This window comes from Alligator mississippiensis, chromosome 9 (assembly GCF_030867095.1).
Source record: "Alligator mississippiensis isolate rAllMis1 chromosome 9, rAllMis1, whole genome shotgun sequence".
In the NCBI taxonomy this organism is placed as follows: domain Eukaryota; kingdom Metazoa; phylum Chordata; order Crocodylia; family Alligatoridae; genus Alligator; species Alligator mississippiensis.
In genome coordinates, this window is record NC_081832.1 from 15834659 (window position 1) to 15854453 (window position 19795).

General features: G+C 44.4%; 1 protein-coding gene across 2 annotated transcripts in view; it reads left to right on the forward strand.

Moving 5' to 3' along the window:
• Positions 1–868: 868 nt before the first annotated feature.
• Positions 869–19795, forward strand: part of SLC13A3 (solute carrier family 13 member 3) — a 48690-nt gene continuing 29763 nt past the window's right edge. The window contains exons 1-3 of one of the 2 annotated variants that reach the window (XM_006275233.3): positions 869–1014; positions 15000–15265; positions 15737–15900. In XM_006275233.3, coding sequence (XP_006275295.1) covers positions 904–1014; positions 15000–15265; positions 15737–15900 — 541 coding nt within the window. In that variant the 5' untranslated portion in view covers positions 869–903. Of the gene's footprint in view, positions 1015–4523; positions 4890–14999; positions 15266–15736; positions 15901–19795 lie in introns of those variants that run through there. The other variant, XM_059733176.1, reaches the window with a different exon arrangement.

Genomic DNA, 19795 nt, shown 5'->3' on the forward strand with positions numbered 1-19795 from the left:
TCATCTCTGGGGCTAGTGGCTCCCTGTCAGGCCTTAAATGATGTAACCTTCATTTCATGTTCCTTTTTTCCCTCTGAACCTTTGACCTTGGATTTTACACAGGCTTAAAATATACCAGAATAGTGCCCTGGTTTCTCTTTCCAAGGGTACTTCTCCGTTCCTCCTATGAGGCCAAGAGCCTGCTACACCCGCACTTACCTCACTGCAGCCTGCTACATCTGCCCTGGGGGGCTGGGGCTGATGATGCCTCGTCCCAAGGGGGGCTCGTTTCTTGCCTCCTTCACCGCGAGTTGTCGCGTCAGGGCTGCAAGCCAGCGCCTCGTTCTGCTCAGCACTGGACGCTGAAGAGCGGGGGGCTGATCCTCGGTGTTTTCAGGGACAACGTGGAGCTGCCGGGCTGCAGAAGAGCTGGGGCGATGCGAGCGCTCTCCAGCGCCCGGCCCAAGCCTGGTGCTGCCGGGAACGGAGCCCGGCGCCGCTTGGCCCCGGCCGCGGAGATGCGGGGACAGGACCGGGCCGCGCGGGGCAGGTGCAAGGACTGATAGAGACGCGGAGGCTCCCGGGCCGAGCGGGGGCAACTCGGGGGTGGCTGCGGGGTGCGGGGCCGGGCGGCAGGTGCCCGCGGGGCCTGGGATGGGCTGCTCGGGGCTGCGGGCTCATGCGTTGCTCCCCGCGCACTCCCGGCCCTTCCCCGCCTGCGCGCGGGTGCGGGATGGAGCCTGCCGGCCGCGGGGCTGGGGCTCGCGGCACCCCGGGCAGGGCGGGGTGCGGGTCCGAGCCGCCCCCAGGTGCGAGCCCTGCCCCGCCCCCGCCCCCGCCCGCCCGGACTCTCCTCCCCCCGAGATAAAGCGGCGGCGGCCCCGCGCCCGGCCGCACTCGGGTCCCGCGGGGCATCTGCGGGGGATGGCCGCTATCGGTGCCCTGGTGAAGAAAGTGTGGAGCCTGCGGCGGTTCCTGGTGCTGCTCTGCACCCCGCTGGTGCTGCTGCCCGTGCTCCTCAGCCTGCCCCCCAAGGTAACCCCCCCCCGGCGCTGCCACCTGCCCCTTCCCCCGCGCCGCCCCTGGCAGTCTCGGCGGGGCCGGGGCTGCCCCAGACGCGCGGGGCTGCGCCCGCAGCGCCCCGTGCCAGCGGCGCGTCCCGGGGGAGGCCCGCCAGCTGCGCGGCCCGCGCTGAGCAGCGACAGCGAGCTGCTGAGCCACCTCGCTCATAGTTTCATAGTTGGTCGGGTCGGAAGGGACCTGAGCAGATCATCTAGTCCCCCCCCCCCCCCCCCCCCCCCCCCCCCTTGCCATGGCTGGAAAGAGTACTGGGGTCAAGGTGTTCGTCTAACCTCCTCTTAAAGGCTAGACCACCTCTCCCGTGGTGCCCACTCCCGAAGCCCTAATGGTCCCCCCACCCAGAGACCTGTTGCTGCTGCGGGCACACAGGCACTGCCCTGAGACTCCTCTTCTGCATAACCCGAGCAGGTGCTGGCAGGTGAGCTCCTCCTCAGTGCCACCCTTGGTCTTTCTGCCACGCAGTACAGTCGTTGTAGCCCCCCGGTTACTTTGGGTCCAAGTAAACGGAGGTGAGGGAAGAGCCTGATGTAGTAGAGCCCAGTAGCCCTGCTGGTCTGATGGGAAAGTTCTGCCCGTCATAGGAAGGGGATGCTGTAGTAACTGGGAGATGTGGGAATTCACCCCTAGGCTATGCAGGTCTCAGAATTGGCTGACATTAAGTGGGACACACTAATAAGTACTTTATTTTACCCTTACAACTTGGAGGCATAACAGTTTTTACCAGTAGATCTCAAGCCACAGGAGGTCAGTAGTATTTATCCCTTGCATACACGTATGGATACAGAGAGGTCCGGGGTTGCTGCTGGCGCCAGTGGCAGAGCTGGGAGCAGAAGCCAGGTCTCCTGAGTGTGGGCTGTGAGTCGCAACATTTTGCAGGTATCAGGCATATGTTCAGAAGAGAGAGAGAGCTTTGTTCCCATGACTGAAGCAGCTGCTTGAGTGAAGTGTTGGGTTGCTCAAAAGCTACTTTTGCGGTAGGATGCCGGCTTTGGGATTGGGTGCAGGGCAGACAAGTGATATGTTTTAGGAGGTAATATTAAAAACCTGCTTTTAAATATACAAGATTTCTGTAGTTGTCCCATACAAAACATTTTTAGGTTGATGTCTCTCATGAACATTCACTGCAGAACTAGGAGAGAAGAGCAGGCTTTTCTTTGTTAGACTCCTGGGGTGAAGGCCGTGCACCACAGAATCATTGGGAGGTTTTTTTGCTATTTAATTTAGTGGGCTCAGGTTTTCACCCTTGAATTGACATCCTGACTCCGATCCACCTGAAAATGAATTTGTTTCTCTTGCCAGAAACTGGGCATGAGTCAGCACGTTTGCTGACCTCTGCTTTAGAGCAGTGCTGGATGGCATGGCAGGGGGTATAGGAGCCCAGGAATTTGACATGTGGATAGAACTGTGTTGGGGATGCTGTTGAAACATTTAGGCTTCCCCACCTTGCTTCCTCACATTTGGGCGCTGTTCCCCTGGGCACCACATGGGATAACAAGGAATAAATTGATTGAGAGTAGGTTTAGGCTTGATATCAGGAGGCATTACTTTATGGTTAGGGCTGCCAGGCTCTGGAATGGGCTCCCAAGGGAGGTGGTGCTCTCCTGTACCTTGGGGGTCTTCAAGAGGAGGTTGGATAGGTATCTGGCTGGGGTATAATGATACCAGCACTCATTCCTGCCCAGGGCAGAGAATCGGACTTGATGATCTGGTCAGGTCCCTTCCGACTCTAGAAACTATGAACTAGGAAACCTTGCCTGAGGATTTAAGCAAATAAGAACTTCACTTCCAAGTTTGCATCATGAATCTCTAAAAAGAAAAAAGTCTGATCATTGCTTTGTTTGATGCCACAACACTGTAGCAGAGGAAGTTCTTTTATGAGTTTAACTGCATTATTTGGAAGATTTCTTTCTAAGTCTATATATGCAATATTTTGCTTGTTTGAAAGAGCAGAAAGAGGCTTCCTTCTGCAGACCTGTACATTGCTCATTATATTGCTTTGTACATTCATTTTCTGTAGCTGAACTTAAAGGATTTAATGGGACTGCTTTGGAAACCGTCACTGATGTTGGTCCTGGGATATGGTGTGGGGAAGAAGCTGCTTACAGTCTAACTGCAGACTACTGCTGAGGCCAGAACAGCACTAGAAAGTTTTGTTGGTGCAGCAACAGATTAGGAGCATGAATAAATCACATTTCTGACATAGTCCACTAGCAAAAGTTTCTGTGTATATGGAACTTACAGAGAATCCTCTACTGGTATAGTCACACTGGCACCATAGCCCCTGTTGTTTGTACAAGGTGTGTTGCTCTAACTATAAAGATATAGTTGGTGATCCTTCAGGTGTTCTAATGTCCTAGTACAGGCAATCCCTGGCATGCGTGCCAGAGCATGGCACATGAAGGCGTTTAGCTTGGCATTCATGCCTCAGGGCAAATGGGGGGGAAGGGACTGGGACTGTGCTGTCACAAGAAGGATCAGGCCCCTCGCAACTCCCCCACTGTCTGCTATAGGCACACCAACATCTTACAAATGGAGGTTGCAGGTGTTGTTGGCACTCGGCTTAAAAATGTTGCTGACCCCTGTCCTAGTAGCATGCTTCTTGGGTACAAGGCATGCTTCTGGATATACAGCTCAGCATGACTAGCAATTCTTATCCAAGACCCATGAATGCAAAAGGAGAGAGGGTGCTACTCTGACCTTTGCATTATGCACAAGGCACGCAGGTCAACATTTAGCAGGATTGCTTGGAGAGCAAAGGACTAGAATTGTTTGTTGGCAGAGATGCACAGGTGTAGCTTTTACAGGCCTGCCCGAACTATGCTAGTGACTATTCCTTAGTTATCCATTTTGAAAAAGTTGTAGGATATGGTCCTGGGAGAAGTTGCCTGCTAACTGCAGTCTATTGTCCTGGAAACTGAAATGGACCCAGAAACTGCACTACAGATTTTGCTGGCACTTTTAAGTCAAATTCCTGATATCAGTGTGGTGGCATGAATGAAAATGAGGGCAGAATTTGTTCATTTATATTTAAAACAAACTATGCTGCAGTTTCACTAAGCCCCCCACCTCAATTCACATTATGGCCAAGTCTGCAGCTGAGAGTGACTCTTTCAGAAAGTCCTGTTAATTCATGTTCAGGAGTAAATTAATCACCTCCAGTTTCAAAACTAATTGACTTGTTTTTGTTGAGCAAGCAAGAAAACTTGCTTCCACCCAAGAGTAAATTCTGATGTCTGGAGCTGTGCTTTCACTGGCGCTTTACAACCTGAGCAGCACGTGGTTGTTAGGAAATGAAGGTTGCAGGTTACATTTTTAACAGCTTCTTGAAAATGCTAAGACTGCTGAATTGGCAAAGTCTCAGGAGGTATGGGAAGCTCCGGTGGTTAAATTTTGGAAGGCAGCCCTGGTTGTGAAGAGCTGTGGAGCACGTAGCATTAACTGCACTGCTAGAATGAAATGACTAACTCTGAACACAGGACTGAAAAAGAACCCTTGGGGCATCAAGCCCCATTACCTGGATACCTTCAAGTCAGCCGGCCCTGACAGTTTACACCCCAGGGTACTCAAGGAGCTGGCTAGCATCATAGCTCAGCCCCTGGCATGGATCTTTGAGAACTCTTGGCGCTCTGGTGAAGTGCCCGACAATTGGAAGAAGAGCAATGCGGTGCCTATCTTCAAAAAAGAGAGGAAAGTGGATCTGGCAAACTACAGGCCCATCAGCCTGACCTCTATCTCGGGGAAGGTCTTTGAAAAGATTATCAAAGAGGCCATTCTTAACAGACTGACTGATGGCAACATCCTGAGGGATAGCCAGTACAGGTTTGTTGCAGGTAGGTCTTGCTTGACCAATCTTATTTCCTTTAATGACCAGGTGACCTATCACCTGGACAAGGGAGAAGAGATTGATGTCATATATCTTGACTTGAAAAAAGTCTTCAATCTGGTATCCCATGATCACCTCTTGGCAAAACTGGCTACTTGTGGCCTCGGCCTCACCATGATCCGCTGGCTGGGAATTGGCTCTGTGGTAGGACCCAGAGGGTGGTGGCGGATGGAAGACAATCGTTGTGGTGCGCTGTGACCAGTGGGGTCCCTCAAGGCTCTGTCCTAGGGCCTATACTATTTAACATCTTCATTAATGATGTAGACATTGGTGTCAGAAGCAAACTGGCCAAGTTCGCCGACAACAACAAACTCTGGGGTAAAGCATCCACACCTGAGGACAGGAGGGTGATCCAGGCAGACCTTGACAGGCTCAGGAAATGGGCGGACAGGAACCTGATGGTGTTTAACACAGAAAAATGCAAGGTTCTCCACCTTGGGAGGAAAAACCTGCAGCATCCTTATAGGCTCGGCAGTGCTACGTTGGCTAGCACTATGGGCGAAAGGGACTTGGGGGTCATGATTGACCACAAGATGAACATGAGCCTTCAGTGTGATGCTGCAGCTAGTAAAGTGAGCAAAACCCTGGCTTGCATCCATAGATGCTTCTCAAGGAAATCCCAGGATGTCATTCTCCCATTGTACTCTGCCTTGGTGAGCCCACAGCTGGAGTACTGCATCCAGTTTTGGGCTCCACAATTCAAAAAGGATGTGGAGAGGCTTGAGAGAGTGCAGAGGATAGCCACACGCATGATCAAAGGTCAGGAAAACAGATCCGATGATGAGAGGCTGAGAGCCATGGGACTCTTCAGCCTGGAAAAGCGCAGGGTCAGGGGTGATCTGGTGGCCACGTACAAGTTTATCAGGGGTGCTCACCAGGATCTGGGGGAACGTCTGTTCACCAGTGTGCCCCAGGGGATGACAAGGTCGAATGGTCACAAACTCCTCCATGACCATTTCAGGCTGAACGTAAGGAAGAACTTCTTTACCAACCGAGCCCCCAAGTTTTGGAATAGACTGCCACCGTAGGTGTTTCAAGCACCTGCTTTGAACGCCTTCAAGAGACATTTGGGTGTTTATTTTGCTGGGATCGTACAATCCCTGCTGACTTCCTGCCCTTGGGGCAGGGGGCTGGATTTGAGGTCCCTTCCAGCCCTGGTGTCTACTATGAACCTGCTATCATGGGCAGCCACTTCATAAATCAGTGCTTTCTTGAGACCAGTAAACTTTTTTGGCTCCTATGGAAGGCTGTTCTAGAAAGCACAGCTATTAGAAACTTCAGGCAGTTGGGAGCTTCTAAAACCTGCTTCTTATAAGCCAAGCTGTCAGTGAAGATAATACATAGATATAATAAAGTGTTTGCTCAGTGCAGGTCAGTGCATTACTTTAATATCTAATTTATTGGAAGCTAAACCTGATAAATTAATTTATCAGGCCTAAAACATCACCCTAATCTTCATGTCGGCCATTCTCTGCTATACAAATTAGTTAGGAAGCTATGCTACAGCAGGAATTCCTTGGTAATGCAAAGGCAGACAAGGTTCTTTGGGTGAATCTGATATCTTTTATTAGACCAACTTATATAGTTGGAAAAAAATCTTTAGCAAGCTTTCGGGTTTAAAAACCCTTCGTCAGGCTGAGGAAGTCTACACCCTTGGTAATGCAAAGACATTGTGGCTACTTAAATGGTTCCCATTCCCCATGTATCTGTTGTAGAGGCCATATCACAAAAGAGGGGAGCATGAAAGGGCTGGGAGTGGTGAGGCCTAAGAGTTTAGTGATTCTTGCCAGACTGTTTCCTCCAGAGGGGTATTACAAGCTGGTGGAAGTTACAACTGGTTGGATTTTGGGTCAGCCCTTGCCGTCTTCAGGTTTCTGATATCTTAATGGTGCCCCCAGCCGGGGCTGTCTGAGGATGTCTCCAGGGTCATATTGTTATTGGAGGAAACAGTAGTAACTGGCATCATCCCATTTCTACCAACCCCAAGGGCAGGGTTCTCTATATCGTAGCATGTGACCCCCTGAATGTTGTCTGGGAGAATGTGTCAATCGTATATCAAATGATGCAAGGAAAGAGTTCATGAAAAAGTGCCTCTCTGTTATCACCATTTTGCATAAGACCCCTTGTGTTGCCTCACTCTCTGCTGGCTGCTGAAGTTGCTGCGTACCTAACTCAGGAGTGGGAGGTGCTTGCGACCCACCTAGGGGGAGCTGTGAATGATTGCAGAAAGCTCCAGCAGGGCAGTAAGTGGCTGAAGGACCTGTGTTGCTGGCAGGGGCACAGGGGGCACTTTTAATGAGCTGTGCAAAGAGCTTGTTCCAACAGCTTCTAATTAACTCCATGTCTGCAGTCCCCTGGCTTGGCAACGGCAGCAGTAGCCAAATCTGCTAAAGGGAGCATAATGCCCAGCGCCTTCTAAAAACCAAGCTTGATTTAAAATGAGAACACAAACCAACTTGGAACCAAGATGCTTTTTGGGAGAGATGGAAGTGAAGACACTTAACAGGTCCCAGCTGAAAAGTTACAGCTTCCATAGTTAAAAGTAAAGAGCTGGAGCCATCTTCAAACTGTTTCACTAGAGTGGGCATCTGAGACTAAAGTGAACGAGGGTTATGTAAGTGGCATCCAGTGGGCTTCTCTCACTGTGTTCTAGCAGCATAGCTACCTGCAGAGATGGTGTGGGAGGGAACAATGACAAGAATACGGTAATGCAGTTTTGTGCGCTCCACAGCAAATACAAGTGTGTGCAGTGCAAAGTGCTGGAAAGGGCAGTGGACTAGGAGTTAAAACACATACTTACAGCTTGATGGCATTTGTTATGTGCAAATAGAATAAAGTCCAAACCAATATTACTTATAAACTTGGGGTTTTAAAAAGGCCAGTTTCACAAAGCTGAAAGCAGCCAGATGAGTTGGAAGAAATAATTTAAACCATAATATATGAGTGATAATTAGGAATTGTATAAGAATATTTTACTAAGTTCCCAAAAAGAACAGTCAATAGAAGGGTCATACTGATTATTTTTTTTTAAGTTGGCTGGCTGTGGAAGTGTATAAGCCATAAAAAGAAATGGAAGAAAGGAAAAATTGATAATTGATACAAGTACTTTTCACTTAATGTTGTCCTGCTTAACATTTTGCTATTACGTTGCTGATCTATTAGGGTACATACTCATTTAAGGTTGCACAATGTTTGGTTATACCGTTGTTTGGCTGCTGCCTGCTAGTAGGTAACTAGTGTGATGTATATGGATTTGCTTAACATTGTTTTGCTTAAAGTTGCATTTTTCAAAAATGTAACTATGACATTAAGCAGGGAGTAGTTGTACTGAATATAAATCAAAAGCTAGGGACCATAGAAAATCAAGAAAGGAAGCAAAAGAGCACAAGAGAAAAATCTATAGTCATCAGAGTTAAGGATAATGAACTTTTTAAGCATATTAGGAAAAACAGAAACCTTAATGATATTTGTCCATTTGGAAAAGGTATAATTATCAATAATAATGCTGGAAAAAGTGTCCAATACACATTTATTTTCTGTATTTCAGAAAAAGGTAGATGATGTAGTCATACAATATTGTTGGGATGACTAAAGATGAAATACTTCCACTCAACCAGGGTCTACTGAGGCATTTTAAGACATTGTGAGGTCCAGATAACTTGCATCCAAGAGTTTTAAAAGGATTGGCCAAGAGCTCCTTAGATTAGTCAAGTCACTTTGCAGTAAGTCTAGGAGCAATAGGAGTGATCAAATGGACAAGAAAAAAGATAATATTGTACCACTATTTAAAAAGGATAAATGAAACGACCCAGGTAATTAAAGGCTAGGCACAATAGCAAGGAGGATATGGGAGTCAATTTAATAAGAACTAAAGGATGTTAAAAGAATTAATGGCAATCGGTATGTTTTAGGGACAATAATGTTGTCAAACTAACTTTTTATCTTTTTCTGATGAGATTATAAGCTTGATTGATAAATATAAGATCCTAAGTAGATGTAATGCACTTAAATTCATTTAGGCATTTGACCTAAGAAACAAGAAAGATATAAAACCAATAGGGAGCATTAAAAACTGACTAACTTATAGATCTCAAAATATCAGCACTTAGAAAGTGTATTTCAGATGAGGTCTTATAGGTATTGGGTCTCACCTCAGTGCTGTTTGGCATCTTCAGTGACATTGTTCAGATAACACAAAGGTTGCATAGGTACCAATGAAGAAGAGGACATGCCACTGATCCCAAGCTGTGTGCAAGCAAACAATATGGATTTCAGGTTAACTGCAAGGTATTATGACTAGAAACAAAGCATGTAGGTCAACCTTCCAATTTTGTCCTGAGAAGCAGTGACTCTTGGTTCATGCTAGATAATCAGCTGAACATCATCTCCAAAGTCTGACCCTGTGGCTAAAAGGGTCAATGTAATCATTGGATATATAAAAAGAGAATATTGGCTAAGAATTGGGAGGTTATATTATTTTGTAATAAATGCATTTTGTATTTACTGCATCCAATTTTTAATATTCATAGTTCAAGGAGGATGTGGATAAATTGGAGAATGCTCAGAGAAGAACCATAAGAATGATAAAAAGAGTGGAAAACATGTTTGAGAGAGAGACACTCGAGGAGTTCAGTCTGTTCAGCCTAATAAAAGGAAGCTTAATGGGTTACTTGATCACAATAAGTATGATCATGGGAACAAACATTGGTTAAGGGCTCTTCAATCTAGTAGACAAACCAGCAAGGGTGGAAGTCTAGAAGCTGAAGGTAAACAAATTAACATTGAAACAAAATCCAAATTTTCAATGGTCAGGGAAACTGACCGCTGGGATCACTTGTGGTTGTGGTAGACTATCCAGCACTGTAGGTTTTTAATCCAAATTGAGTGCTTTCTCTAAAATTGTCACTCTAGTTCACTGAGATCTAATTTGCAAAAAAGCTTATTGCTTTGTGCAGGGGTGGATTCAGGATTTTCTAAGGGGGGGTACAGGAGCAAAAACTCCCACTGCAGAGGTGGCTGCACTTCCTGCTCCCAGCCTCTTCCGTCCCCACCAATGCAGCAGACCACCTAGCGGAAGCCTTTGGGGACTTAAAGTCCCTAAAGCAGGTAAATATCCCCCCACTTCCTTCCTCTTCCCTCTGAGGCACACCACCTCCTCTCCTTTCTTCTCCCTACCCCCAACTCCCTTGCTTGCCGCTGCTGTTTCCTCCACTGTTCTGGGTGGGAAGCTCCAGAGGCAGCTGGCCTGATCTAGGGTTGGGTTCAGCCAAGGATGGGAACAGAAGCAACAGGGCAGCTGGAGAGTATTTCCCCCCACACAACCCTGCCTGGTCAAGGAGAGGGGAAAGCTGCCATTGTTCCCATCCCCAGCTGAGCCCTGCCCCCACACAGCAGGAAGGAAGGGCTCTGGTGCTTCCCAGTTCCTGGGGCAGCAGGGAAAGGCAGGCGGGAAGTGGGGGAGAGAGGCGGGAAGGTGGTATGCCTTTGAGCAGGAAGAGGAAGGGAGGGAGGATTTTCACCTGCTTTAGGGCCTTTAAAAAGTCCCTGGAGGCTCCCATGGCATAGTGCAAACTAAAAGAGGGGGTGCAGTGCTTTGTATGAATGAGTAAATTCTTGTGTTTTAATGCTGCCTCTAGGAGAGGAGTATAATGTTGTTAGAATAGAGCTGAGTGGAAGTCTTTGTACTGCTCTCAGCCATTAATTTGCTGTGTAATTGTGGAGCAAGACCTTTCATTTCGCTGTGCTTCACTTTCCTCCTTTGCAAAACTGAGACAATGACACTTTTTCTTTCCATTATTGAGTGTTTTAAGAGCTTCATGTAAGTGCTGAGTAAGTGTTTCTGGGTCTCTTCTCAGTGGGATGGAGAGTGCAAACCATTCACAAACATTCACTACAGTTTTCAGAGGAATTTTTCTTGAATTCACGCCCTTTTCTAATCACTTTCTGAAAATATCCCACAGCAGTGAAAGACACTGGCTGGCAGGACTATTTGTATACAGAGCATGTTTCATGTGAGGAGTGCATAATGTTTGCAAGAGGTGAGTGTTGGTGGGAATCCAATTCTGATCCACTTGGGGACTAGGCCATGTGACCTTCATGGCCAGTTAAAAAAGTTTGAATTTCGCATTTGAACAGTTTGCAAGCAAGAAACCGAAAGCTATTTTTATCTTAGGTAATGGTGGACAGCAAAGGTAAGAAGTTCTTTAACCCTTCTTTGTTCTTTTAGAGGAAGTAGTGGCATAAAGGGGCCTTAAGAGTTTCAGTTTTAGCCAAGGGAAGTTTTTCTTGGTCTCTTGTACAGGAACTTCTCTCTCTTCAGTTCCAACCACGTGGTGAGTGGCTGAGAGCAGTGAGCTCTAATGCAGTGGTTCTCAACCTTTTTTGTACCATTTCTAAACATTGATGGCTAGTCTCGACTCAGTGCCCCTCACTCACACCCCACTGCCTCCCAGCCCCTATCCCCCCATTGTGTGGGGCAGGGGGTAGGTATGTGGGATGGCGGGGCTCCAAGCAATCCCTTGCAGTCTGGAACTCTGCCAGCCTGCAAGGGAAAAGCCACGGTTTCCCACGTTTTTCATCTTTAAGGAAGAACCCATTTTTTAAGTTTGTTCATGACCCACTTTTGGGTTGTGATCCACAGGTTGAGAAACACTTCTCTAATGCGCTTAGTATTTCCTTACAAACTAACCTCCCAGTGGCTTGCAGCACTAGGACATTTAGTTTTGCTTTTGTTTTGGAGGCTTCATTTGTTTTCGCTGAGAAGCTTTGCTCCAAGTCAAATTTGTTGTTGTTATTGCTTTGCTTTGCTTTTTGTTACATTGTCTTATATTAAACGAGAGTTGCCTTTTTGGTGAGATCTGTGCACTTCTGGTTAAAACCAAGTTAAAAGAAGTGAAATGACATTTAAAAAAATAAAGCTTTCATTATTTTTGTTGTTCATCAATATGTGACACCAAAAATGGCAGAGAGACACTTTGGGCGTAATCTAGCATAACTCTTCATGCCTTGTTGCGTGTGCATACTTTGGCTTCTGATCCTGCACTGAATGTCAGTTATTAGACTGTAAGTCAGCCCCTGTTGTGTTTCACTGCCTACTAAGTAAGTATAAATTGTCACTATTGTTTTCAGAAAATAAACACTACACATATGCTAGCATTTATTTTATTTGTTCAGCTGATTTCGTGGATGAAGCTCTCGCATCCGTACGTTAAGTAATAATTTAAATTACTTTGTTACAGTAAGGAGCAGAGGGTGTCATTTGAAGATCACTTCAGGGAAAAATTTTTTTCTTGAAACAGAGAAGGATTGGGCAATAGGTGAAAACAAAATCACATGATCTTGAGTGGTCAAATGGAATGTGACTTCTAATGAGAGCAAAGTTATTGTTCCTTCTGAAAAGAGGAATCTGAAAAGAATCTGAGTAATGAGAAATAACCAATTGCAAGGAGATATAAATCTCTAATCTAGTCTCCAAACTTGTTAAAATACAACTTTCATTTATTTGCAAAATTGAATGCCACATAGTTATAGATCCTGGGCCTATTGACTTAAAGAAATAAGCATATAGCAAACATAAAAGACAGCTTGTTAAAGTGGATATACAATATGAAAATTCTTTGATTTTTATAGGAAAAATGTACAGTAGGGCTGAAAGGCCTCAGGAGGCCATCTAATCCAACCCATTGCTCAAGGTAAAATCATTCTTGTCTAAACCATCTTAAACAAGTGTTGGTCTCACTTGCTCTTAAAAACTTCCAAGGATGGCAATTCCACAACCTCTCGGTAGCCTTTTCCAATGCTTAACCACGCTCAGATTGAGACAGTTCTTTCTAGCATCCAACCTAAATTTCCTTTGCTGCAATTTAAGACCATTAGCAGCCATAACTCTACAACATGTTTTATGTTCACTTTCTGTAATAAGCATCTAAACACTTGGGCTTCACTAACATGACTGCCTGTGAAGAACATATTTGAAGCTTGAATGCTGCCATATTGTACTGAAAGCCGATTTCAACTTTAATCTCTCTTGGTAGTTTTGAAGCACCTGTTATTACAGTACAAAAGTTCTGAATGCATAGTATGGTAGTTAAGGTTCCTTGGGTGAATTTGATATCTTTTATCAGACCAACCCAAATAGCTGGAGAATAGTTATTAAGCAAGCTTTCGAGTTCAAAAACCCTTCGTAAGGCTAAGAAAGTTTCAGCAGTTGGTGTGTGCTCTTCCTAGATGGTATGGTAGTTTACATTCAGACAGGTTTGTCTGTAGAAAATGATATTGAATATTCTGTTCTTTTCCTCTCCCAGGTACTAATAAAGTTGGCTGATCAGTATCATTTTGCATGCATATGTGTTCACTAGTTTGTTGCCTTCATTGATGGCTGGAAAGCTATTCAAAGTAGTTGGGTTTTGTAGTGTATTCTGACCCTGGCTTGGCTGGCTTTGGCTCAGTCTTGCCTCCTTTGGAAGCTTATTCTAGTCAGGCACCTTCAAATGGTAGCCTATACAATTCCCTCATTAACACTATTACATATCCCATCCAATCAGGGAACAAAACTACCACCATGTAACTAGAAGTAGCTAACCACTGCTTAGTGAATGTTTGAGCTTCATTGTCATCCATCTCTCAGCTTTCAGTACAAGCGGAAATGCATTCAAAACAAGAAAAAGTGGCAAATCAATGGCTCTTTATGGCCTCAAAAGGACTCTCTGCTTTTATTTATGCCATCCTGGGCATTTTGCCTTGTGATCATTGACAATAGACCTCGTCAAAGATTCAACAACAGAAAGAAAATCAATCAGGAAAGCTGTGTCATTTGCCTGGTGGCTGGTACTGCACTGTCCTTTGACTTCACAGTCAGAGCTCTGGGGCTTTTCACTGTTTCAGCAGGTGCCCTTATGTTGCACATAATTTATAAGTGCAAATACGGGTCCCATGACAGTTTGTGTCTCATGGGCAAATGAACGAATTCTTACTACAGCTTCAGTGATGGAGTACTGGCTTTTTGCCAAGTGTGGACTGCAGCTTAAACAGCAACTTGGATTATATGGGAAATGGGCAAGCTAACTGCAAATGGAAAACATGACAGGACCAGTAACTCCTGATTGACTGGTTTTTCCTTAGGAACTGGGAAGGATTGTCTTGAAGTTATATCAGTCTATCAGGAGACAGCAGTAAGTTATGTGACATTCCTTTGAACACTAGCTATTATGACCATAGGGGTTGGTCAAGCCCAGGACAAATCTCTCAAGAGCTGAGTGTCATTTTCTTGCAGCTTTTCTTTGCTAAATATGATTTGTGGAACATTGGCTGAAAGCAGACAAATATTTGCATTATGACCTGCAAAATCAGTTGGAAAAACCAGAGATGTTGGCAACATTTGTTTCAATTTAGCAATAGTATGGGCAGAGGATGAATAAAATATCACCCAACTGAATTAGTCAGGGAAATCATTTCTGTGCTTCATGGCTTCCTTTGACAGAGATCCTCACAATCATTCCACAGAGGGACTCCCTCTGCACAGACAGAGCTCAGTACGAAAGTTAAGGCAATTCCAGGACTTGTGGTTTCTGGGGGCTGGAGGGGTTAATGTGTGAGGCAGGTGTGGCTCCTTCTACAAATGTCCATGCCAGAACTCCAAGCCTAGAGAATGGAAGAGAAAGCACAGGCCATGGAGGCAGCTGATGCCCCTCTTGATAGGGAAGAGGGTGTCCGTGTTTGGAGGATATTATCCATGTGTACATCCTACCCTGATGTGGAGCACACCGATCCCCCCCAAGCACACATAGCTCTACGTCTCTGGCAAAGCTCCTGAAATGTGCATGGATCTTAAGGGGCAATCAGGTTCTGGGACCTGACCTGCCTACTCTTCTCACAAGAGGAGCAACTACCTCCCCGTGAAGGGAATGGTTTTGGGGCTTCTGCTCCACAAAGATGAGCGGTGACTCCTCCTCAGCCTGTTGGGCTTTTTGTTTGTCCATGTTCAGCATCCCCGGGTGCAAACCTTGTTTGTAAGTCCAGATCAGTCACCTGTTCTCTTTGTTTCTTTTTGCCTCTCCAGGAAGGAAGATGTCTCTATGTGATCCTCGTGATGGCTTTGTACTGGTGCACAGAGGCGCTGCCATTGGCTGTGACTGCTCTGCTGCCAATCATCCTGTTTCCATTTCTGGGCATTCTCCCTTCCAACAAAGTTTGCCCACAGTATTTTTTAGACACCAACTTCCTCTTCCTCAGTGGCCTCATCATGGCGGCTGCCATCGAGGAGTGGAACCTGCATCGCAGGATTGCCCTGAAGGTCCTCATGCTAGTGGGAGTCCAACCAGCCAGGTAACTTTTGCAAAACACTTGTTATTACTTCATGTCTTATTTCTCCAGGCTCCAGCCCTAGTTGTTTTAAAGCATGAGCTGAACCTCGGAGTAATCAAGAGAACATGGCACCCAAAGTCAACATATCAGCTTGTAGGCTGTAGTAAAAGCACCACATGTCTACCCGCTGTTGGCTTAAACACACACCCTTTTCAGGGCTCCCTATTTTTATTCATTTAGGTTGTTGCAGTCCTTTTGCTGGCTAGTAATGAAGAATGAAGAAGGGGAGATGAAATTAAATAACTGCTTCAGCCTTGTTTGAACTACATTAACACTTAATCCACTTGTACATGCTCCCACATATTATAGGATGACCACTGACAGCTTTGTACCTGTTCATTTTATGAGATCATGCCATGTGATTTTTCTCAGCTGGAACATAAAATAGACCTTACAGAACTTAGTGTTAAACTGAATTTTTCTCCCTTCCAGACTTATTTTAGGAATGATGTTGACAACTTCTTTCCTGTCCATGTGGTTAAGTAATACAGCCTCCACTGCTATGATGCTCCCAATTGCCAGTGCTATTCTGAAGAGTCTCTTTGGAGAGAAAGAAGTATCTAGAGATCTCAACAAGGAAAATGAAGAAAGCCAAGGTAACTCAGTCAGAGAACAGTAATGCAAACAGCAGGTACTAACTCGATGTGCAGTAACCATAGCCATACAGTAAATGTGCAGTAGCACTGGCACATGCCTTTTTAGTGACACTAATGCGCAGTAGACTAAGTCTACTGCGCATTAGCATGACTTTTGCTGTGATGTGCCAATGTGCACTAGAATTAGTCTACTGTGCATTTAGCGTCTTGTGTAGACGTGTCCAAAAGGTGCAATCAGGTTTCTCTCTAATCAGCAAAAGAAAAATATATCTTCCACAACAGCTTGTTTTTGCAAATAATTTACATGGAGGTCATTTTTCTGGCAAGTAATCATGAAAAACCACAAAACAGAAACAAAGCCCCCCTGCAACTGTTAATGCTAGGGAGGGCAATAGCTGCTTCTCTCTCTCTTTTTGCTTTTCCTAATTGCCTTTGTAAGTGCTATTTGCATTTCTGCAGTTCACAAGAGGATGGGTTTTTCGATGCTGCTGATTTCTGAAACACAGAAAAAACAAGTCCTCAGAAGAATTCAGGCATATGCATGTTCTAAACAGTGATGCAATTAATCAGTTGCAATCAATGTATAGCTTTCAAGAGATATTTTAAATCCAGGCCATTTCATCATTTTCACTTTCTGAATTTTTAACTATGAATGTCTTTAGGCTATTAACATTGTTCTTCCTGACTCAGTCATTCTTTTTTATTTTTAGTAGTAGTTCTTTAATGAGTTTGTTCTTTAACTGTCTTTAACCCTGTTCTTAGAGATTGCTGTATTAGCATAACTCATAAATTAGAGCCGCAGGATCACCTAAGACCAGGAGCTCACTGTACAAATATAAAATAATATGCTATTCCTGGTCTGAAAACGGGGAGGGGAAAGAGATGTAACAGAGTGAACAGAGCAGTGGTTCCCATACATCATGCAAGTTGCATTATTTTCATTTTATTTTGAAGCTGAGGCTTGCAAGGGAAGGGAAAGAGAAGGTTACAACAGAAATACAAAACAAAATCGCCTTGTATTTCTGATGAGGTGGTAGCTAGAAATTGGCAACAGTGGAGCTGCTATGAGTCATGTGTGTGCAGTAGGACAGACCTGTCTGTTTCTCTAATCCTCAGTGTATTTAGGAAATAGAACGGAGTGATGATCTGCATGATGGGCACTGAGTTTCTTCAGTGGCCTCTCAAACTTGAAGCAATATTCAGTCAAGAATAATGATTTTGATTTGAGATCTAGATGATAAGAAGCATGGATCAGATTTTCACAGAGGTTTACCAGTTCCTGAACCTGGTCTGAATCCAGGATTGATTGTGCTTTGAGGCTTTGGTTTTATTGATAATATTTTGCTCGGATGTGATAAAACCTGGTATAACGTAAGGGGACATTTGGAAAGAACTTCACTCAATTTATGCATCAAAGGAATAATCAAATACATTGTGCAAAATCAGTTAAGTAAGAAACTTTGTAAAATGGGTTCTAGCTTTGAGCAAACTTTAAGAATAACATCTGATGATATCTATGTACAAGTCTTCCTGAGTACATTTTAAATACACACACAGAGGTCTGAAATGTGTGTGTGTGTGTATTTACATATATATAAAATCAGACCTGTGCATGTGTATTAGAGAGAGCGTGTCAGGGGTTTAGTTTAAATTAAGAGTATGAGTATTTAGTTAAAGTTAAAAGTATGGGCAAAGCTGCTATAGTCTAAAAATTTCCATATGTGATTCCTTAAACATTATCCAAATTCTTCTGAAAAATCAAATCCATTTAAAAGGTACAGTTCTTTAATATATTTTCAGCTATTCGTTTTTCTTCTGTGAACTACACTCATTTTCTAGCTGCTTGGTCACTAGTTAAGTGTTTTTAAAATGTACTCAAACAGATTTGTACATAGATATCATCAGAGATGTTTCTTAAATTTTGCCCCCAAATAGAACACATTTTGGAAATACTCTTACTTATCTGATATATATAATTTATTTCAGACCTGTGTATGTAATAGAAACAGAGCGAGTGTGTCAGGGATTTAATTCCTGAAGTATGAGCAAAGCTGTTATATTCTAAAAAAAATCCACACATATATGTATTTGAAAGTGATAGGAATAGTCCTAAACCAGGAAAATTTTATTCCTGTGCTTAAATTTCCTCATGTAAGAATATGCAGATATATAAATGCTTTGAGGATTGGGACTGTAGATTGTTAAGGAGACAAAACAGAAGATACATTTATAGTAGATAAAACAGTGGTAGGTAAAATTCAATGAACTGGGTTGATAATAAGTGATTGGAGCTATGAGATCATAGAAACTCAAAGGAATAATTAGGGATTGATACTTTTGGCTCTGGATAACTGTCCTTCCATGAAATATCCAACTACTAGTTTTCAAAATTGGTTAGGCTTTCCTATGACCTCTATAGTTTTCTCTTTTGACTCTAAGTACCTCAGGAACCACTTCATTTTAAAACTTTTTATAACCTGGCACTTCTAGTCCTGAATTCATTTCATGTGATGGCTGCATGATAACCTGCAGAGCAACGTCATAGTGAATGTATCCTGTAACTTTGATCACTTCACTGGCTCTGTGCCCACTAATCCATCTCTGCCAACTGCTTATTCTTTTAAGCAGCTTTTAGCAACCACTGTTTACTTCAAAAAGTTGCTTTTGTGCAACAACTGGTATGGAAGAGATTAAGGGGACCTGGCTGTAGGTGGATCCTGCAGAACCCCAGGAGGAGCAAAGTTGGGGCTGGAAGAACAGCACAGGTGTGGGGCAAAAATGATGTTGGACTTGTGGGACAGGACTGATCTGGGTGTTGCAAAGCAGGATTACCATATTTACTTGAAGAGAAGACAACTCCCAATAATTAAACTCTATATGTGGAAAATTTATAAATGTGTTATTCTTTAATTGTAGAATTAATAATTGTAGTTTTGCCTTGAATTTGTCCTCTTCCCACTGCTACAGCAGGGCAAGTAAATCTGAGGGGTCAGGTAGTCCCTTTGCCTTCTGCCCCCCAACTTCTTCTCTCTGCTGTCCCTGAGCACATGAAAGTGAGAAGCAAATTTGAAAACACTGACCTAGAAATAAACATACCTGTAAGAATTTGCATATAGGGAAATCGGTACAGGTACCCATACACTTAGTTCATCCAGAATTGATGCATTTATCTCTTTTGAAACTGCTGCAAGTTTTACTACAGGTACTCCATAAACGCACTTTTAAGTAGCACATCTATATTTACTTGTATATAACACAATTAAAAACAAATTGTCTTGGGCCAAATCAGTTCCGAATTCCATTGATTGAGCAGAGCTCAATCATTCAAGCCTGTGTAGTGCTACCACCGACAAGTATCTTACCTCCCACCTCTTCAGCCTGGGGCTTCAGGGTACTCTCAAATCTGTGGCAGACGATACATCCTACATCCTCCAAGCCCAGATGCCTTGGAGTTCAGATGCCCCCAAGTCTTATGCAAAAGGCAGAATGAGCAAACTAAAGGAAAAACCCAAGAGGTTTTCCCCCTATCACCATAAACTGTGTGGCTGAGATCCTCCCATTGGGAAGCTTTAGTAGACTCTTACAGGGGTCAGTCTGCCCACACTACAAGGGGCAGACCTTCATCCTCAGCTACACTGAATCATTCAAGGCTGAGAAGAAGGGCATCTCCCCTGCCAGGTAAGTAAAACCACCTGGACCAAAACCATCATTATGGTACCTCCTCTGCATGCATTACCTCAGTCCAAAGTCAGAAGGCTTATAGCTTACCAAGTGATTCATTGGGCTGGATCCCAGCAGAGACCACAGTGTTTCAAGCCATGGTGACCCTGCAATTCAGCATTACTCAGTGGCCACATCTACATGAGACGCTACTGCACAGTAGTAACAAGCTATT